The 21,597-nt window shown below is 48.4% G+C and overlaps 1 protein-coding gene across 2 annotated transcripts in view; it reads right to left on the bottom strand.

The window, feature by feature from the left end:
• Positions 1-19,614, bottom strand: part of ARL15 (ARF like GTPase 15) — a 321,318-nt gene extending 301,704 nt beyond the window's left edge. The window contains exon 1 of one of the 2 annotated variants that reach the window (XM_069748486.1): positions 19,415-19,614. In XM_069748486.1, the coding sequence (XP_069604587.1) occupies positions 19,415-19,426 (12 nt within the window). In that variant the 5' untranslated portion in view covers positions 19,427-19,614. The remainder of the gene's footprint in view (positions 1-19,414) is intronic. The other variant, XM_069748495.1, reaches the window with a different exon arrangement.
• Positions 19,615-21,597: the final 1,983 nt, after the last annotated feature.

Here is a 21,597-nt window from a genome sequence, read left to right as displayed (position 1 = left end):
GAAAGTACTGGGATGTGATAGGAAGCAAACATTGAATGTGTGACATCTGGACTGGATGGGGCCATAAAAAATATACTTATAAAATGTAGGAACTTAGTGTACAAAGCAGAAAATTCATGAAATCCCACCAGAACTCCTGCCATCCACTCGAGGGCTGCTTCAGACAAACGTATTAAACATTCGTATGCAATCGAGACAAAACACACAGGGACCAGCCCATAAAAGACCAGCCCACAGGGACCAGCCCACAGGGACCAGCCCACAGGGACCAGCCCACAGGGAACAGCCCACGTCATAGTGGTAGTTCACATGATAATTTTTACACGTGGAGCGATGGTCTGCACAGGGTGCATTATCGTGATTCTGGATCAGACTCATCCATTATAAGTCAATGGGTGGAGAAAAAAAAAAAAAAAAAAAGAGAATGACACACAGATTACCATCTGCACATTAAGGATTTTTCACGGATACATTAGAATTCCGAAACCAACATATTTGTCCTTTTTTTATTACATTTTTCATGTAAAAGCAGATGCCATACAGGTGGAATGATAGTAGATAAATAACTTGGCACTCAACTTAGTGGGTAGTGATAATAAACAAAAATATTTTTTATTACTTGAATTGCAGCCCAGCATAAACGTTTCGGTTTTTACATTTAAACCTTCTTCAGTAAACCGACTGCTGGAGTAATGGTGAATGTGGGGCACTGATGTATGTAGAGAGGGTCCTATGATGTAGTACCGTATATACTCGAGTATAAGCCGAGATTTTCAGCCCAAATTTTTGGGCTGAAAGTGCCCCCCTCGGCTTATACTCGAGTCACGGTAGCGGTGGGGTCGGCAGGTGAGGGGCTGAGGGCGCTGGGGTATACTTACCTAGTCCCAGCGATCCTCGCGCTGTCCCTGCCGTCCCACGGGCTTCGGCGCTGCAGTTTCTTCCTCTCTTCAGCGGTCACGTGGGACCGCTCATTACAGAAATGAATAAGCGGCTCCACCTCCCATAGGGGCGGAGCCGCTTATTCATTTCTCTAATCAGCGGTGCCGGTGACCGCTGATAGAGGAAGAAACTGCGGCACCGAAGACAGGAGGGGACAGCGCGAGGATCGCCAGGACTAGGTGAGTATGTTATATTCACCTGTCCTCGTTCCAGCCGCCGGGCGCCGATCCATCTTCCCGGCCGGCGCCTCCATCTTCCCGGCGTCTGCGCTCTCTGACTGATCAGGCAGAGGGCGCGATGACGCATATAGTGTGCGCGGCGCCCTCTGCCTGATCAGTCAGAGAGCAGAGACGCCGGGAAGATGGAGGCGCCGGAACGAGACGCCGGGAGCTGCAATCAAGGGAGGTGAGTATGTGTTTTTTTTTCTTTATTGCGGCAGCGGCGGCACAAATTTATGTGGAACATCTATGGGGCACAGTGAACGGTGCAGAGCACCGTATATGGCACAGCACAGCTATGGGGCACAGTGAACGGTGCAGAGCACCGTATATGGCACAGCACAGCACAGCTATGGGGCACAGTGAACGGTGCAGAGCATCGTATATGGCACAGCACAGCTATGTATGGGGCACAGTGAACGGTGCAGAGCACCGTATATGGCACAGCACAGCTATGTATGGGGCACAGTGAACGGTGCAGAGCACCATATATGGCACTGCTATGGGGCACAGTGAACGGTGCAGAGGACCGTATATGGCACAGCACAGCTATGTATGGGGCACAGTGAACGGTGCAGAGCACCGTATATGGCACAGCTATGGGGCACAGTGAACGGTGCAGAGCACCGTATATGGCACATCTATGGGGCACAATGAACGGTGCAGAGCACCGTATATGGCACAGCTAGGGGGCACAATGAACGGTGCAGAGCACTATATGGCACAGCTATGGGGAAATAATGATCTATTTTTATTTTTGAAATTCACCGGTAAATGCTGCATTTCCACTCTAGGCTTATACTCGAGTCAATAAGTTTTCCCAGTTTTTTGTGGCAAAATTAGGGGGGTCGGCTTATACTCGGGTCGGCTTATACTCGAGTATATACGGTAATTTGTTGGACCTCAATAGTATAGGCAAGTATCCAGTTAAATGAGATACGTATGTATATATTCGTCCAGAATTGGCTGGTAGAGTAACTAGCTAGTACGACTAACTGGTGCTGGAATAATGCCAAAACTCAAGATAAAGAGTGGTATCCAGATAGATAGCTTGGAATAATGTATTCTGGCCGAAGTGGAAATATATTGCACCGGAGGAACGGATAATAATCTAATGCACAGAATTTAATGGAGACGAATCCATAGTGGAGATGTAAGGCAGGTATACTCCGGTGTATAGTGGGCAGGAGGTGTGCATCAACGCGGTGTCCGCCGCTAGTTGAATTATTCCAGCACCAGTTAGTCGTACTAGCTAGTTACTCTACCAGCCAATTCTGGACGAATATATACATACGTATCTCATTTAACTGGATACTTGCCTATACTATTGAGGTCCAACAAATTACTACATCATAAGACCCTCTCTACATACATCAGTGCCCCACATTCACCATTACTCCAGCAGTCGGTTTACTGAAGAAGGTTTAAATGTAAAAACCGAAACGTTTATGCTGGGCTGCAATTCAAGTAATAAAAAATATTTTTGTTTATCATCACTACCCACTAAGTTGAGTGCCAAGTTATTTATCTACTATATATACTGGTGTGGGAAACCTCTCTTGAGCACCGACACAGTTGTGCCACGATATACTTTACTACAGGTGGAATGATGGCATACAGATGACAATACAGGTGAAAAATCATCAGTAGAGATGGGCTAACCTGAGCAGTAAAGGTCGGGGTCAGTACTGAAAACCTACTGTTCGGCATGGACCCCGAACGATGACTTCACCGTGAAGTCAGTTTTATCATTTGGGTTCGGCACACCACCAGCACAGTGAGAAAAGTCTCACTGTGATAGCGGTGATCTCAGGGACCCGGCTTTTTTTTTTTTTTTTTTTTTTTTAACATGTAAACTACCACACTGACTTGTCTTGCTCGGTGTGCCATCACTTTTGCATACAGGCAGCATATGGACATTTAACACATTTGTCTGAATGAGCTCTTAGCAGGGGTGTAACTACAACAGGTGCAGGGGTTGCAATCGCACCCAGGCCTTGGAGCCTAGGGGGCCCTAAAAGTCCCTTTGGCCTATAGAAAAAGACAATTGCTATTAAAGATTTATAATATTTGGGGGCCCCGTTGGAGCTTTTGCATCAGGGCCCACGAGTTTCTAGTTATGCCACTGGCTCTTAGGGTCCCATCAAAGAAAGGTCACCTTGTTGTAGCTGCTGGGCTCTCATGGATAGGCCATAAGTGACAACTATATAGGCATATTCAATAAAGCAGTAATGCCGTCCAAATTTCTATATTCAATGTTTGCACATTTTAGCACTTACAAAGACTGCTGTATTCTTTTTTTTATAAAGTATGCAGGCATAGCAGCTTGCACCTGTTCACACTTGGATTTATTCTGTTAGTAGGTGGTAGGCAGTTTTATTTTTTATATATCTATCATGTATACACATATCAAATATACGGTACTTAATATACACAATGTATTGACAAAAGTACTGAGACGCCTTCACATTACACCTACAGGAGCTTTTAATGACCTTCCATTCTACATCTATAGAGCAGATCCAACTTTTGCAGCTATAACAGCTTCCTTTCTTCTGGGAAGACTTGATTTTGGAGGCATTTGTGGGAACTTTTGACCATTCATCCAGAAGAGGATCTCTCAATGGTTGGAGGAGAAGGCCTAGCTCACAATTGCAACACAAGAGTTGGATGGAGCCGATCGGTCTAGAAGAACATGACTTATCTCCCCCAACCATGGCTTCATTTACCTTGCTTTATGCATTGGGCACAGTCATGGGGAACAGACATGGGCCTGTTCCCACAAAGTTGTAAGGCACGATTGACCGAAATGTCCAATTTCCCTTCACAGGAACTAAGAGAAGACCAAGGAAGACACTTGAAAAACAAGCCCATAGCATTATCCCTCCACCATCAACCCTTACAAGTGGCACAATGAATGCAGTCAGGCAGTGACATTCTCATGGCATTCGCCAAACCAACACTCATCCATCAGACGCCAGATGGAGAAATGTGATCCATCACTCAACAAAAGTCACACTGTACACAACTACATCCGACGCTTGACATTGTACTTCGTGTTCTAAGGCTTGATCGGCCAGGATATCCTACCCCATTATGCTCCCGGGCAGAGGGTTTTTTGTGGACGTGAATGCCAGTGGAGGATCCATGACGGGCCCTTTGTGAACATATCCTAACGATGACACGAACGTGGATCTTATTTGGGTCTCAGGTGTAGTCCTCAAAGAGGAAGACCGTTCTGCATCCCATGAAAATGGGACAGATCAAGGCAGGCACCGGTCGCCGAGTGGCACAGTCATCCAAAATGGCAACCAGAAGTCACTAGGACGGCTACTTTTAGTCAGACTTAGAAGCCAGTAACAACATGCTTTAGGGACGGAGATAACACCGATGCAAACGATGCAGTCGCACATGGGCATAAGAAGGAAGGGGGCCCCACTTCCAACCCCAAAGCAGCCACATACACGAGGACCTATTGGACGGTAAAGGGCCCATATACTGCTCTTACACAGGGGCCCGCTTTGGACTGTGTCCACCCCTGCTTTAAGGCCAGGACCACACAGTAACTAGGGATGTGCTGGCATGGAATCACACATTACTCCGTATATGACCTGCTCTTAGAAGGACAGTGTTAAAGGGCAGGTCTCATTAAAGGGTTTCACTTAAATTGCATTTTCAGGAGCTCACCACTCCTGGCTTTCTGCTTTGTTGAGGGCAGTGCAGTCTTTAAGATTGTCAGTTCCAACCAACGTCTCCAATGTGTGCTCTCCTGTCATGATCCCAATGGCAGGGGATCACTAAAGGACAAGCACAGATACAAACAAGCTCTAGGGCGATGGAACCTGAGCTGACCGCGACCCTGAACCTAACACACAAATAAAAGTAGCCGGGGAACGTGCCTACGATGATCCTAGACGTCTCGCACCAGCCGAAGATCTAACTTCCCCTATTAGAAGAAACACAGACCTCTCTTGCCTCCAGAGAAATCCCCCACAGAAATAGCAGCCCCCCACATATAATGACGGTGAAATGAGAGGAAAGCACATACGCAGTATGAAAACAGTTTCAGCAAAATGAGGCCCGCTAAAGCTAGATAGCAGAGGATACAAAAGTGAACTGCGCGGTCAGCGAAAAACCCTTCAAAAAACCATCCTGAAATTACTTGAACTCATGTGCCAACTCATGGTACATGAGGAGCAATTTCAGCCCACTAGAGCAACCAGCAGCAAGAATCACATATCTGCAGGCTGGACTAAAAACCAAATAAAGCAAAACACCAAAACAGGAAAATCCAAACTTAGCTTGACCAGAAGGTTCTAGGAGCAGGGAGCAGAGGTAACAAGAGACACTGGATACATTGGTAACCGGCGAGGAAATGCCAGCAAAGCCAGGTTAAATAGGAAACTCCCATATCCTGATGGAACAGGTGGAACCCAGAGACCCAGGAAAGACAAGTCACCCAGTACCATCAGTAACCACCAGAGGGAGCCCAAAAACAGAACTCACAACACTCTCCTAGGCTGTTAGAGCTTGCTCGCTCCTTACCTAGGGGTGTCCGATCAACTTGGCAATGAGCAATACACTATAAAAATAAAAAAAATATCCCTTTGTTCTTGAGAGTGGAGAGAATTCTTAATAAGGGGTGGATTGCAGAGTTGCAACTTTGCATTTTTAACCCATTTATAAAATCAAGACAACCCCTTTAAGAAGGTTTTCATGATAAATAAATAAAAAAATAAGATTAAAAAACCTGCTGCAGTAATCAGCTGTTTGCTACAAGTCTGTCTTGTCTAATCCCCAGTTATCAGCAGTGATGAAAACATGTTTAGCCATAAATTACCTAAAAGCGCATAAGGACAGGGTTTCTCCTCCCAATACGTTGTGTCCTCACCCACTTTAGCAGTAAAAACTGTGCTAGGTTTTGGGCTCCACATGCAGGTTATAGAAGACATTGCTCCCCCAGTAGTCACAGCAGTTCCCCCCATTCAGTCCTCGCAGGAGTAACTCCCACCAGATTTCCATTGCCAATCCTTCACTAGTCCTGGTAGTCATCGAAAAACTCTTGCCCAAGTTCCCTAGAAGTCACAGCAGGCTTGTCCGCACTACTTTCCAACACTTGTCCAGTAAGCGCAGTAGCAATCAACCCATGTCAGAGCAATGCAGCCCCCTGGATACAGAGCACTTCATGGGCATATACACTTGGTGCATTGGAGACAGTAGATATGTTCAGTATTTGGTCAGGGAACTCTCCCGGCCTATATGGCAAACGTAAAAAGTAAAAATGAGAGGTTGATAGAATTCAGTCTGTAAGAGACATAAGCAACAGAATAAAAGAAAACAGATATAATTACATAAATAACGTTTGTATATGTAAAGATAATGGTATAATATATTATATACACATACACTGTAGGGATTGCCTCTCTCGTAGGCATTAGGCAGCGTTCACACAGACAATGTGGTGCAATTTAATTACTTTCATAAAACTCCAAGGAATTCAAAACGAAAAGCTGCCTCTTTTGGGCACAAAGCGGTATCACAGCAAATAAACCGTTCATTCAGCAGGCGCGTAAGGCCTCTTTCACACTTCAGTTGTTTGGCGTCGGTCTAAAACCGCCATTTTCCTCAAATAACGGATTCGTCATTTTTTTTGACGGATCCGCTATTTTCCCATAGACTTGCATTAGCAACGGATTGTGACGGATGGTCGTCCGTTCCATCCGCCATGCGGCGGATCCGTCGAAATTTGGCGGACGTCATATAGACATAGACGGACATTATAACGTTTTTTGTCAAAGCCGAAATGGCGGATCGCCATTCCATAGAATGGCCGCCTATGGGCGACAGATCCGTCGCGACCGTCATTTCGGGGGATACGTCGCCCCAATCCGCTTTTTCAATTGCGCATGCTCCAAAAAGTAGATACTTTTCCCAGACAACCCCCAAGTAACGGCTCCGTCAAAAAATAACCGTTTTCTCAACAATTGTGACAGATCCGTCACTATGTCGGAAGTGACTGACGCCAAACAACTGAAGTGTGAAAGAAGCCTAAACGTCAGTGCGGCCTCACCCAAACAGATTACAGTCCATTCTCCCAGAGCAAACGTCATACACAGAAGAAGCACAATCCCACCAGCCTCAGTATCACCTTCAGCAACTTCCAGTTCACACTTCCACACACAAACTGCTAAGATTTCCTAGCGGACTCGTGTGGTCTCCATTTAGAGAATAAAAGAATAAAAACTGAAAATGTAGGCCCCTTAAAAAATAGTGAGGAAAGAATGGTTGTAGATGACGAGGAAAAAGCTAACATATTAAACACCTTCTTCTCCACGGTATTCACGGTGGAAAATGAAATGCTAGGTGAAATCCCAAGAAACAATGAAAACCCTATATTAAGGGTCACCAATCTAACCCAAGAAGAGGTGCGAAACCGGCTAAATAAGATTAAAATAGATAAATCTCCGGGTCCGGATGGCATACACCCACGAGTACTAAGAGAACTAAGTAATGTAATAGATAAACCATTATTTCTTATTTTTAGTGACTCTATAGCGACAGGGTCTGTTCCGCAGGACTGGCGCATAGCAAATGTGGTGCCAATATTCAAAAAGGGCTCTAAAAGTGAACCTGGAAATTATAGGCCAGTAAGTCTAACCTCTATTGTTGGTAAAATATTTGAAGGGTTTCTGAGGGATGTTATTCTGGATTATCTCAATGAGAATAACTGTGTAACTCCATATCAGCATGGGTTTATGAGAAATCGCTCCTGTCAAACCAATCTAATCAGTTTTTATGAAGAGGTAAGCTATAGGCTGGACCACGGTGAGTCATTGGACGTGGTATATCTCGATTTTTCCAAAGCGTTTGATACCGTGCCACACAAGAGGTTGGTACACAAAATGAGAATGCTTGGTCTGGGGGAAAATGTGTGTAAATGGGTTAGTAACTGGCTTAGTGATAGAAAGCAGAGGGTGGTTATAAATGGTATAGTCTCTAACTGGGTCGCTGTGACCAGTGGGGTACCGCAGGGGTCAGTATTGGGACCTGTTCTCTTCAACATATTCATTAATGATCTGGTAGAAGGTTTACACAGTAAAATATCGATATTTGCAGATGATACAAAACTATGTAAAGCAGTTAATACAAGAGAAGATAGTATTCTGCTACAGATGGATCTGGATAAGTTGGAAACTTGGGCTGAAAGGTGGCAGATGAGGTTTAACAATGATAAATGTAAGGTTATACACATGGGAAGAGGGAATCAATATCACCATTACACACTGAACGGGAAACCACTGGGTAAATCTGACAGGGAGAAGGACTTGGGGATCCTAGTTAATGATAAACTTACCTGGAGCAGCCAGTGCCAGGCAGCAGCTGCCAAGGCAAACAGGATCATGGGGTGCATTAAAAGAGGTCTGGATACACATGATGAGAGCATTATACTGCCTCTGTACAAATCCCTAGTTAGACCGCACATGGAGTACTGTGTCCAGTTTTGGGCATCGGTGCTCAGGAAGGATATAATGGAACTAGAGAGAGTACAAAGGAGGGCAACAAAATTAATAAAGGGGATGGGAGAACTACAATACCCAGATAGATTAGCGAAATTAGGATTATTTAGTCTAGAAAAAAGACGACTGAGGGGCGATCTAATAACCATGTATAAGTATATAAGGGGACAATACAAATATCTCGCTGAGGATCTGTTTATACCAAGGAAGGTGACGGGCACAAGGGGGCATTCTTTGCGTCTGGAGGAGAGAAGGTTTTTCCACCAACATAGAAGAGGATTCTTTACTGTTAGGGCAGTGAGAATCTGGAATTGCTTGCCTGAGGAGGTGGTGATGGCGAACTCAGTCGAGGGGTTCAAGAGAGGCCTGGATGTCTTCCTGGAGCAGAACAATATTGTATCATACAATTATTAGGTTCTGTAGAAGGACGTAGATCTGGGGATTTATTATGATGGAATATAGGCTGAACTGGATGGACAAATGTCTTTTTTCGGCCTTACTAACTATGTTACTATGTTACTCCGGCACGTCTCTCTCTCAGCTACAGCTCACATTTTGGCTGGTCACTCACCAGCAGCACACTCGAATCTGCTTCACCCAGCAGACTGGTGAACACAGGTCCTGGTTCTAGTAAAAAGCTATGAAGGTATATCTGAAGGATCCTGCAGAGATAGGATGTAACCCTGTCCTACACGGCTCGGCTAAGACACACATACATAAATACACACGCATACAATCTTCACAGCAGCCATGAACCACTGAAGAGACATCCATTGTCCACGCTGTGAGTAATCCTGTCACACAGTAATGTCGTCCTTCACACACAGCCGCCATGGTTGCTATAGCTCCAAACTGTGGAATTCAAGAAGAAACTGGCAGAACAAATCTAAAAAGTGAGGAGAACGTGAATACACAGGAAATAACAGCACCGGATTTCCCACAGCTATTGTTTCCATTACGGAATACAGTATTATTAGTTAGCTACATAGCGGTATTTACCCTGAAGAAGATTCAGATCTGGCCGTGTGATCAATAAAAAAAAAAAATAATATTGGGGAAGTAACGCAGATCCCGACTGGATGAAGGAGGTGGCGCTGCAACCGTGACAAGAGATCTAGCTTGGATCAGATGCTTTCAGAGACCAGGAAATTTCAGATTTAATTTATGCTCTATCAATATTTAAGTCCTGGACAATGCCTTTTCAGAGTGTGAACTGCACCCTATACGTCCTGCTATGGGTAAAAAGCTATTGTCCCCTAACATCAACGAGATTTAGAGAGTCAAAGACTTCAGGGACCGCACGTGTAAAGCAGTTATTTTTACATTTCAAGAAACTTTATAATATAGTACAATTTGCTGGAGTATTGCCACTCCGGTAATGTGCCAAAATGTTCTGTTTCCGAGGACGTATCACACACGCTCCTCCGGTCCACCTTTTCGGCTGGAGAAAATGTACGCCTTTTTTCGTAACAAGTGGGCCAGAAACTCTGGGGGCACTGCAGAGTTTCTCTTTCGGAAGAGGCCATTTGCATGCTTTTTCCCCAGCAAACCTTGCCAGAAGCAGCGGTCTCCAAGAGCTTCAGGCATCAGGTCAAATAGTCATGTCACACAAAGATTTGATAAGTGGAGAGAGAAGTCAGCCATGATTAGAGACGGAATTGTGAACCCTGTGTGCAGCGGGCTGACAGACACCAGATATCCACAGGAGCAGATATGACCATTACTATACAATCAAAAGTAATGCCAATTTTTAGCTTTCACTTGCGTTTACGGCCCATACCACCAAAGAGGATCTTAAAGCTAGTCAGACATGTCACTGGAAGCGAGGACCACCAAGCTACGCCTTGACTACATCATATGACGAGAGCAACAACTGGAGAAGGACATCATGGTTGGAAGAATAGAAGGAACAAGGCCAAGAGGAAGACCAGCAACTCAAAGGCTTGATACTATCAAGACAACGGTAGAGAAGACCATGGTGGACCTATCTAGGCTTGCAAAAGATTGATCTTACTAAAGAGTGTTCATCCATGAAGTCGCCATGGATCGGGATAGAGACTTAGGCCATTAAAAAATAAAATAAAATATGCAGTTTGTACCAAATGGCCAATTGGGTTTGTTTTATAGGAACATATTCCTACATGGCACGTAGGCCGTGGAGGAGATCAGATGCCGTCCTTCGAGGCTTGGACTTGAAAAGCAAACGGGACCATGAATGCAGCACAAAAGGGGCATGAGGCAGTGAGCACCAATGCATTAAAAACTGAATTGTATAAATCAGGAATTGAGGGAAAGCATCACTGCACAAGTCAAAATATTAAAAAGGGGTTATACCAACACACTGATCACCAATGATGGCTGCGGGTCTGACCTCGGCTCTTCCAACTAATCCCCCAAACATCCCATGATATTGTGTTAATGGAGAAGCGGTGCGCATGCGTGACCACTAGGGATGTGCAAATCGATTCACAGGACGTGGTCAGTAATCTGTGGTTACCGGACAGTAACCCTGGGAACGATAAACGGACGGTGCGTGCGGTTCATTTATATAAATTGGGTGAGAAAATCATAGTGTCTGGGAAATCCAGGTGAGATATATAGTCGTGGAAAATGTAATGCTTGCCATGATGGGGGTCACAGCTAGCCATAAGAGGGGTTTTCTGGGATTGTATCATTGATGGAATATAATAAAAAAGTCCATCAATATGTGATCTGTGGTAGTCAGCGGCAGGTAAAGCTCCGTACATTTGGTTGTGCTGATCGAGTCAGAGAGCCATGGCCGGTCCATACATTAGCGGTCCGTGCTTGGACCAGTTTGCACGGACCGGCATGAGCCATTACATAAGATCAGCCCAATCGGGAATGCCAGGTAGTCACAACCATCAATATTACAGCTCCAGAAACCATTTAAAAAGAGTAACCATCATTTGGACCAGTATGGAAAATTTATGATAGTCTACAAGTCACTCATTAGGGGAATTTTCTTCATTCAAAACAAGAAAAAAACAACAACAAAAAAAAACATTTAAGTAGCTTCAAAAACTCTACATTTCCTCAGTCTATTATCCTGCCTTCAACTGCATGGATATGAGAATTTGCTTATTTGGAGTACAGATGATGGCAGTGAGGGATCAGCATATGGCCTCTCCTCTGAGTGTTCCACTTAGGCCAAAGTCACACTAGCGTATTGTGTCGGACGCGGGCAGTGTGGGACGCGGGGGAGTGTCGGACGCGGGATGCTAATGACCCTCGTCTTCTGCGATCATGATCCAAGTGCCAGTGCTCTGATCCTCTCGCATGACAAGATCGGAGCTCAGCTGAGGAGGAGATGGAGAAAGTAATTTCTCCATCTCCTGTGCTGCCAGCGGGAAATGCACTGCACCTGGGGGAATCCGCCTGCAGTGCAAGGTCTCACTCGCACTCAGACTTACATGCTGAGATTGTTCTCTCGTGCCGAATCAGCATGAGTCAATATTCTCAGATCTGAGCTGCTCCATAGAGTAACCCTGGGCCGAGTGCTGCACCACGTTTTACCCCATAGCAGTTGACCGTGTTATACGGTAGTGTGACCCTGGCCTGATCAGAATCATCTCCTGCAACAGCGCACCCATAGTGCAAGGCACAGGTGCTGAGCCGATCCATCACTGCCATCAGCTGTACTCCAAATGAGTATGTTCTGATACCAATGCAGCAGAAGGCCGGCAAACAGACTGGGGAACGACAGGGGTTTGAAAGCCACTAAAATTAGGCTACGTTCCCATGATCAGGAGGTAGCAGCACTTTGGACACAGCGTACCGTATTTTCACTGCATCCAAAGTGCTACGATCTAATCACGCAGGTAAATCCTCACTCAACCATACGGAATTACAGCATCCAATACATTGTATTGTGGAAATGTGACATTCTGCGGCTCGTAACTCCGCGCTGCAGGCGATTATACACAGCGTCAAATAGGTGCACAGTGGGCATTGGATTTCTATAAATCCCATCCATTGTGCTTGTACTGTACGACATAGTGCTTTAAAAGAACACAGCGTAAGTGCGCCACATCCAGAACACTACCATTCCGGATCGTGGGTGTATGATATGTACAGTATATATACACATAATTTCTATTTTTTTTTTTCTTTTACAGGAATGAAGACAAATCCATCTAATAAATTATTTACAGTGTTTCATAGCTTTCCATGTTGGGAAAAAAAAATCTGTTTCTCTTGAAAGTGGGTGTCTGCGTTAGAAAACCTATGTTTGGAAGCCTTATGGCTGTGTGCACACGATGCGGATTTTGTGCGCATCCGCAGCGGATTATTCCGCGCAGAAACGCTGCAGTTCCGCACAGTGATTTACAGTACAATGTAAATCAATAGGAAAAAAAAAGAGCTATGCACGTGGTGCGGAAAAATCCGCACTGAATCCGCTGCGGATTGAAAAGAAGTGCATGTCACTTCTTTTGTGCGGAACTGCAGCGTTTCTGCGCCCCTCCATTATAGAAATCTGCAGAAGTAAAAACCGCAGAAAATCCGCACAAAATTTGCAATAATTCCGCATAGAAACCGCACAAAATCGGCACCTGCGGTTTCTGCCTGGAGATGCGGATTTTGTGAGGAAAATTCTGCACCCCAATCCGCAACGTGTGCACATAGCCTAATACCATCACACCCTGAGATAAAGTACTATCAGGACTAATAAGAGGGTCTCTGGAGGACCTGGCAATACCTAGGCAGCCAATGAGCCATGTAATACCACAGTTCACCTGCGGGTGCACTGCTGGGGATATTAGAGCACACGCTGCCACCTCACGCACAGACAGCAATCACTACTGACTGGCATTGCTTTGGGCGACCCTCCGAACAAAAAGGGGCCGTGTCCTAGGCTTAGAAATAGATTGTACAGGATTAGAAATATATGGCCGCTTTCTTCCAAAAATACAGAACAGCTCAGCTTCAACGAGGTCAACGGACAACAGGTGGACAGGTGTGAGGAGGATTGTGAAGGAATCAGCCATATTTCCTAATCCCCTTTAAGATGTCACATAGGATGAGGGCTGGAGGAGAAGGCGGCAGCATCAGAACGTCAGCGACAATCCCGAAGATTTAGGCCCCGAGTGTCAGCTGAACTCCCCGCACCTCCGATCTCTCGCTACAACCCTGAACAAACTCGTTCTACCACCTAAAGATGAACCTTAATAAACCTGAAACCCATATGATGAGGGTTATTCCCAAGGAGAAGAGTGCCAAAACTACAACCCAGAAATGAGGCCACCGATGCCCCACGTCTCCCATTGCCCCCGATCTATAGGACAACGCAGAAACCTCAAACCACAAGTAGTGGTGGCACGGGCTGGACACCAGAGCAGACATTCACATACGGTGACGGCGCAGGAGCAGCCACATGTACTGTGGAGATTGCCGTTACCATCTATGAGACAGGTTTGGGCAGATGATTATTTCATATGTCCTGTAACAGCGCCCCCTATGGCCCTATTAGGGGACTGCAGCTTACCCTCCAATAACTGAGTTGGCTCACATTCAGGAAAGCTTTCGGACAACTTGGTCTGGCAGATGTGACGGTACAAACAAACAGTTCTGTCAGAACCAGATACAAGCCGGCTGCTCAACTGATGGAGATTTTTCACATGATCTTGGCAACCACCGATAGAGTAACAAAAAGGGTGAAAGGTCCAAACCGGAGGAGCCACGAGGCGGGACGGCCAGATGTGATTCACCTATTCTTAGAGGGAATCGGATAGCTGATAACTACCGTGCGATACCCAGGTGGCATCATGGCCGTGTGATCTCAGCCAGGTAGGCGTGACGCCGACGCGCAGCGGCATTTCAGGAGCACATACTTTAAAAGCTGGCGTGGACTGAGCTGCACGGGAGACTGGTCAGACAGGTAGGTCTCTGACTTCGACCAGCCGCCTACCTGAGGTGACAGGTTTCCTACTGTGTGTGTAAAGGGAGGGAAGAGCTCTGTCTCCAGCTCCTCCATCTACATAGTCTTATCAGCACCAACTGTCATCTATGTAGATGGGGAGGAGGGAGGGGCTACAGAGAGCTCCTCCCATCTACATAGAGTCTCACCAGCACCAACTGTCATCTATGTAGATGGAGAGGAGGGAGGGGCTACAGAGAGCTCCTCCCATCTACATAGAGTCTTATCAGCACCAACTGTCATCTATGTAGATGGAGAGGAGGGGCTACAGACAGAGCTCCTCCCATCTACATAGAGTCTTATCAGCACCAACTGTCATCTATGTAGATGGAGAGGAGGGGCTACAGACAGAGCTCCTCCCATCTACATAGAGTCTTATCAGCACCAACTCTATGTAGATGGGGAGGAGGGAGGGGCTACAGAGAGCTCCTCCCATCTACATAGAGTCTCACCAGCACCAACTGTCATCTATGTAGATGGAGAGGAGGGAGGGGCTACAGAGAGCTCCTCCCATCTACATAGAGTCTTATCAGCACCAACTGTCATCTATGTAGATGGAGAGGAGGGGCTACAGACAGAGCTCCTCCCATCTACATAGAGTCTTATCAGCACCAACTCTATGTAGATGGGGAGGAGGGAGGGGCTACAGAGAGCTCCTCCCATCTACATAGAGTCTTATCAGCACCAACTGTCATCTATGTAGATGGAGAGGAGGGGCTACAGACAGAGCTCCTCCCATCTACATAGAGTCTTATCAGCACCAACTGTCATCTATGTAGATGGAGAGGAGGGGCTACAGACAGAGCTCCTCCCATCTACATAGAGTCTTATCAGCACCAACTCTATGTAGATGGAGAGGAGGGAGGGGCTACAGAGAGCTCCTCCCATCTACATAGAGTCTCACCAGCACCAACTGTCATCTATGTAGATGGAGAGGAGGGAGGGGCTACAGAGAGCTCCTCCCATCTACATAGAGTCTTATCAGCACCAACTGTCATCTATGTAGATGGAGAGGAGGGGCTACAGACAGAGCTCCTCCCATCTACATAGAGTCTTATCAGCACCAACTCTATGTAGATGGGGAGGAGGGAGGGGCTACAGAGAGCTCCTCCCATCTACATAGAGTCTTATCAGCACCAACTGTCATCTATGTAGATGGAGAGGAGGGGCTACAGACAGAGCTCCTCCCATCTACATAGAGTCTCACCAGCACCAACTGTCATCTATGTAGATGGGGAGGAGGGAGGGGCTACAGAGAGCTCCTCCCATCTACATAGAGTCTCACCAGCACCAACTGTCATCTATGTAGATGGGGAGGGAGGAGCTACAGACAGAGCTCCTCCCATCTACATAGTCTTATCAGCACCAACTGTCATCTATGTAGATGGGGAGGAGGGGCTACAGAGAGCTCCTCCCATCTACATAGAGTCTTAGCGCCAACTGTCTTCTCAGGAATGTAATAATCCGTCTTCACTGAATCCAGATTTTACCGAAGATCTGAGAATTTTGAGACTGACCAATGAGAGTCTTGGAATAGAAAGAAGCAGACTTCTCTGCTAAAATATATTACAATGTTTCTTATTTTCACCTGTACTATTGATTTATGAAATGAAAGTGTTATTTAAAGGGATATCCCTGTTTCAGAAAGCCCGTCCCCTGCCTTCATTCTCTGCCGCTGCTCCCAGTGTCTGTTATAGTCTGCAGCCTGACGCCAATCAGCGAGCACACCAGCTCCATTAGACACTGAGCTCATCGATTGGCTGCAGCAGTGAACAGGATGCGCTCCTACGCCGAGCGAGCAGGGTACGTCAGACTTTATATATCAATTTACCGCTCAATCAGCTCTCTGCAAAGTTCGAGGGTTAGTCCTACAGATGAGCAAAAATATTCCCACTGCCCTGGTGTCACTCCAACCCTCCGTGGCAGCAGGACCAGGGCAGTCTCCACGTCTGCGGTTGGCATCCTGGCATTTACACTCACTAGGCCCCAAAATATAATGTAATTACTGGGCCTAAGCAGACTCAAGAGATGCCTGGGACGCCAGCCACATACGTGGAGACCACCCTGGTCCAGCTGCCGCGGAGAACCGGACTGCGAAGAACAAAGCTTTCACCTGAGCTTTCCCCCCGTCCGCAGCAGCCACAGGTATAGGCCACATACATGGAGACCACCCTGGTCCAGCTGCCGCGGAGAACCGGACTGCGAAGAGCAGAGCTTTTACCTGAGCTTTCCCCCCGTCCGCAGCAGCCACAGGTATAGGCCACATACATGGAGACCACCCTGGTCCAGCTGCCACGGAGAACCGGACTGCGAAGAGCAGAGCTTTCACCTGAGCTTTCCCCCCGTCCGCAGCAGCCACAGGTATAGGCCACATACATGGAGACCACCCTGGTCCAGCTGCCACGGAGAACCGGACTGCGAAGAGCAGAGCTTTTACCTGAGCTTTCCCCCCGTCCGCAGCAGCCACAGGTATAGGCCACATACATGGAGACCACCCTGGTCCAGCTGCCACGGAGAACCGGACTGCGAAGAGCAAAGCTTTCACCTGAGCTTTCCCCCCGTCCGCAGCAGCCACAGGTATAGGCCACATACATGGAGACCACCCTGGTCCAGCTGCCACGGAGAACCGGACTGCGAAGAGCAGAGCTTTCCCCCCGTCCGCAGCAGCCACAGGTATAGGCCACATACATGGAGACCACCCTGGTCCGGCTGCCACGGAGAACCGGACTGCGAAGAGCAGAGCTTTCACCTGAGCTTTCCCCCCGTCCGCAGCAGCCACAGGTATAGGCCACATACATGGAGACCACCCTGGTCCGGCTGCCACGGAGAACCGGACTGCGAAGAGCAGAGCTTTCACCTGAGCTTTCCCCCCGTCCGCAGCAGCCACAGGTATAGGCCCCAAAGCGGCTGCTGGAGACAACGGCTCAAATTCATAATTGCTGTAGTTTTGATAAATCTCCTCAAATTATATTACACGGAAATAGTTCACAGTAGACAAGATGGCAGCGGAGAGGGACACTCATGGCATGGCAGGATGGGGACCAGGGACCCCCATTATGGAGGAGGCTGTGGATCTCAGTGCTGAGCCCCCACAGATCAGACACTCATTACATGTCCTGTGGATGAATATCCCCTTAGGCCGGCATCACACTAGCAGTATTTTGGCTGGTATTTGGTCTTGGCTTACAAATACTGATGTAAAATACTGACCAAATACTGATAGTGTGACGCCGGCCTTAAGGCCACGTTCAGTATTTGGTCAGTATTTTACCTCAGTATTTATGAGCCAGAACCAGGAGTGGGTGAGAAATCCAGAAGTGGTGACGGGTTTCTACTACTTTTCCTCTATTTGTTCCACTCCTGGTTTTGGCTTATAAATACTGATGTAAAATACTGACCAAATACTGAGCGTGTGACCGAGGCCTATACTCACACCTCAGCCAGGAATTCACCGCTCTCTGCCCTCTCCACTTGCTGGTCCTGAATGAAGTGTTCCACAGGCCACGTTCACACCGGATCTGTCACATAACTGATGCTGGGGGTCCGCGCTGATTACTACGGGGTCCGTCTGAGCTCCGCTATGTGTCCGCTGGTATTAGAAGCGCAGCACACAGAACGCTACCATCTTCCGATTACATCCATTCTGCCCACAAACGACAAAACGTGGAAAGGGGAAGTGTGAACACAGCCCTATACCCCAGTGATGAGAGCCGCCGCAGCCACAACTGAGGGTCTGTCACATCCCGGGGGGCAGCGCTCACACCACACACCCAGTAATGCCTCAGCTGGAAACCAGTACACTGCCATTCACTGACAGCAATCAGAGATCTTGGAAAAAACACAAAGTACATTGGACAGTTGCAGAACTTTTTCTTATATTTCCATAAATCTCCCCCCCCCCCTTATGGTGGCAAGACACGACATATGGCCCACCGGCCCCAGCCCACTAGGACGGTGCCACTGGCCATTGACCCTGGGCACAAGCCCCAAAACACCTGCAGCTCAGGGCCTTGGGGGCAGCGGAGGGGATGTTTACAGGCTGGCTCTATGTGCCAGGAGCCCACCACCCTGCGCCAGGAGCCCACCACCCTGCGCCAGGAGCCAATCACCCTGCGCCAGGAGCCCACCACCCTGCGCCAGGAGCCCACCACCCTGCGCCAGGAGCCCACCACCCTGCGCCAGGAGCCAATCACCCTGCGCCAGGAGCCCACCACCCTGCGCCAGGAGCCCACCACCCTGCGCCAGGAGCCCACCACCCTGCGCCAGGAGCCCACCACCCTGCGCCAGGAGCCCACCACCCTGCGCCAGGAGCCCACCACCCTGCGCCAGGAGCCCACCACCCTGCGCCAGGAGCCCACCACCCTGCGCCAGGAGCCGACCACCCTGCGCCAGGAGCCGACCACCCTGCGCCAGGAGCCCACCACCCTGCGCCAGGAGCCGATCACCCTGCGCCAGGAGCCGACCACCTTGCGCCAGGAGCCCACCACCCTGCGCCAGGAGCCCACCACCCTGCGCCAGGAGCCAACCACCCTGCGCCAGGAGCCCACCACCCTGCGCCAGGAGCCAATCACCCTGCGCCAGGAGCCCACCACCTTGCGCCAGGAGCCGACCACCCTGCGCCAGGAGCCCACCACCCTGCGCTGCCCACCCTGTGCCCGGCGCTGCCCTCATTAGCTGCCATTAGTGCAGCCATTGAGAGGTAAATGAGGCAGGTGCAGGCGCTGGAGCGCGTCCTATAGGGCTGCAGGCATTTAATGGCCGGGAATGGCCTGCCCCACAGGCAGCAGTGGAGGGGGGGCACATACCATGTAATCCATGGACTCATGCAGTGCTGGCAGCTGGGGGTGCAGGAGGGCTGCTCTCCGCTGCGAGTCAGTGATAAAGCCCGGGGAAGTTGCTGCTTGTGCCGGAGCTGTCCCCTCTCTCCTCTTCCTTCTCCTCCCACCTCCCTCCTGTGTACGCCTGGCTGCCAGCACCGAGCATGGAGGAAGGAGGCGGCGAAGACACGCCCACCACCGTGCGGCCAAAGGCTATAACGCCACGCCCACCACCGTGCGGCCAAAGGCTGCAACGCCACGCCCACCACCGTGCGGCCAAAGGCTGCAACGCCACGCCCACCACCGTGCGGCCAAAGGCTATAACGCCACGCCCACCACCGTGCGGCCAAAAACTATAACGCCACGCCCAACATCTCTACAGACGCCCACTTAATTACTAAGCCACGCCTGTAAAATGAAACGCATATCACATGACAAGTCACGTGGCCTGACTTTCTTGCGCCGCCGCATTGTGTTGTTTAACCATTTGCAGACCGGAGGCTATGCTCAGCTCGCTCTATTAACCTTCTCACTACCAGGCTGCGCTCTTGGTCCTTTATTAACCCCTTAGTGACCAGGCAGAGTTTTTTTTCCCCGCTTTTGCCTTTTTTTTCCCTTTTTCCAAGAGCAATAACTTTTTTATTGTATTTTTCTGTCCCCGTAGTAGACGTATGAGTTGTGGACATTAACCGTACGGGGTTAATTAATGTGGTATTCTTATAGATCGGCCTCTCCAGATGCCTCGCGCGTTTGCTGTTTTTTCTTTGTTTTTTAAAATGTTAAATTTGTATTATTTTGTATTCTTTTTAAAAACTTTTTTTTTTGTAACTTTTTAGTTCTTTTTTAGTCTTCGTAGGCAGGGCCGCCATCAGGGCATTACAGCCGTAGGTGACGTGAACCCGTGCTGGCTATTACTATACTCTGTGACGCAGGCTTTATGGTGGCACAAGAAACATGGTGGTGACGGCCCTCAGCGGTCCCCTGGGCATCATGACAATCCATCCGCCACTTAGATTGTCAGCGGCATATAAGTGGTCAATCACCGGTCGCTGCTGTTAGAGGCGTATTCTGGCTGTACTACACAGCCGGCACCTGCCATATGTGGCCCGGGCTCGCCTCCTGAGCCCGCTCTATAAACCCGCACCCGACCTGTGACTTACAAGTATGTCACATGTCAGGAAGGGGTTAAAACCATCATCTATTGACGACGAGGCAATTTCTGTGTGGAAAAATTGTGCAGCATGTGGAAGCAATCACATGGGGATGTACGGCGTCTATAAAGGGATTGTCCAACATCATGATATTGATGACTTCCCCTTAGCAGAGGGCATCACCAGTATCAGGTCAGTGGGGGTCCGACGCTCGGCACACTCACCCGTCTGCTGTCATTAGCTCCAGTGAATGTGTCGGACCTCCCTACAATCTGATATTGATAACTTTCCCTTAACCCGATTTTAAACGTCAGTGCCTCCGGTACGTTTAGGACAGTTTTCTCACGTACCGGAGACACTGACACATGTAGACCCATTTGAATGAATGGGTCCATGCAGATGTCAGCGTGTTTTGACGGACCGTGTGTCCATGTGCAAAACACGCTGACATGTTCGTTTTTACCAGGACACACGGGCCACCAAACATTGTGCACACGGAGAACAGTGTACACTGTCCTCCATGCGCACAGCCGACCGCTGGGGAAGCAGCACTACTGTAGGCGCTGTTCCCCCGCGTGTGGTGCTGAACGCAGCTTTCATCCATTCTCCCCTGCTCTGCCGGCGAGCAGGGGACAATGAATGAAATGAATAACCGACGTGGGGTCCCCCCTAAATTTGAAAACCAAGCTGGAAAAACTCACAGGTGTGGGCTGCTATTCTCAGGCTGGTAAGGGGCCATGGATATGGCCCCCCCCCCAAGCCTAAAAATAGCAGGCCGCAGCCGCCCAGAAAAGGCACATATATTAGATGCGCCAATCCTGGAGCTTTGCCCGGTTCTTCCCACTCGTCCTGTAGTAGTGGCAAGTGGGGTAGTGGGGGGTTAATATCACCTTCTTACTGTAATGTGACATTAAGCCGGCTTAGTAATGGAGCTGTTTTAGGCTGGGGGGGGGCATATCCATGGTCCCTTACCAGTCTGAGAATAGCAGCCCACACCTGTGAGTTTTGCAGGGTTGGTTT

This window comes from Ranitomeya imitator, chromosome 1 (assembly GCF_032444005.1).
Source record: "Ranitomeya imitator isolate aRanImi1 chromosome 1, aRanImi1.pri, whole genome shotgun sequence".
In the NCBI taxonomy this organism is placed as follows: Eukaryota; Metazoa; Chordata; class Amphibia; order Anura; family Dendrobatidae; genus Ranitomeya; species Ranitomeya imitator.
This window is presented reverse-complemented; position numbering and strand designations above follow the sequence as displayed.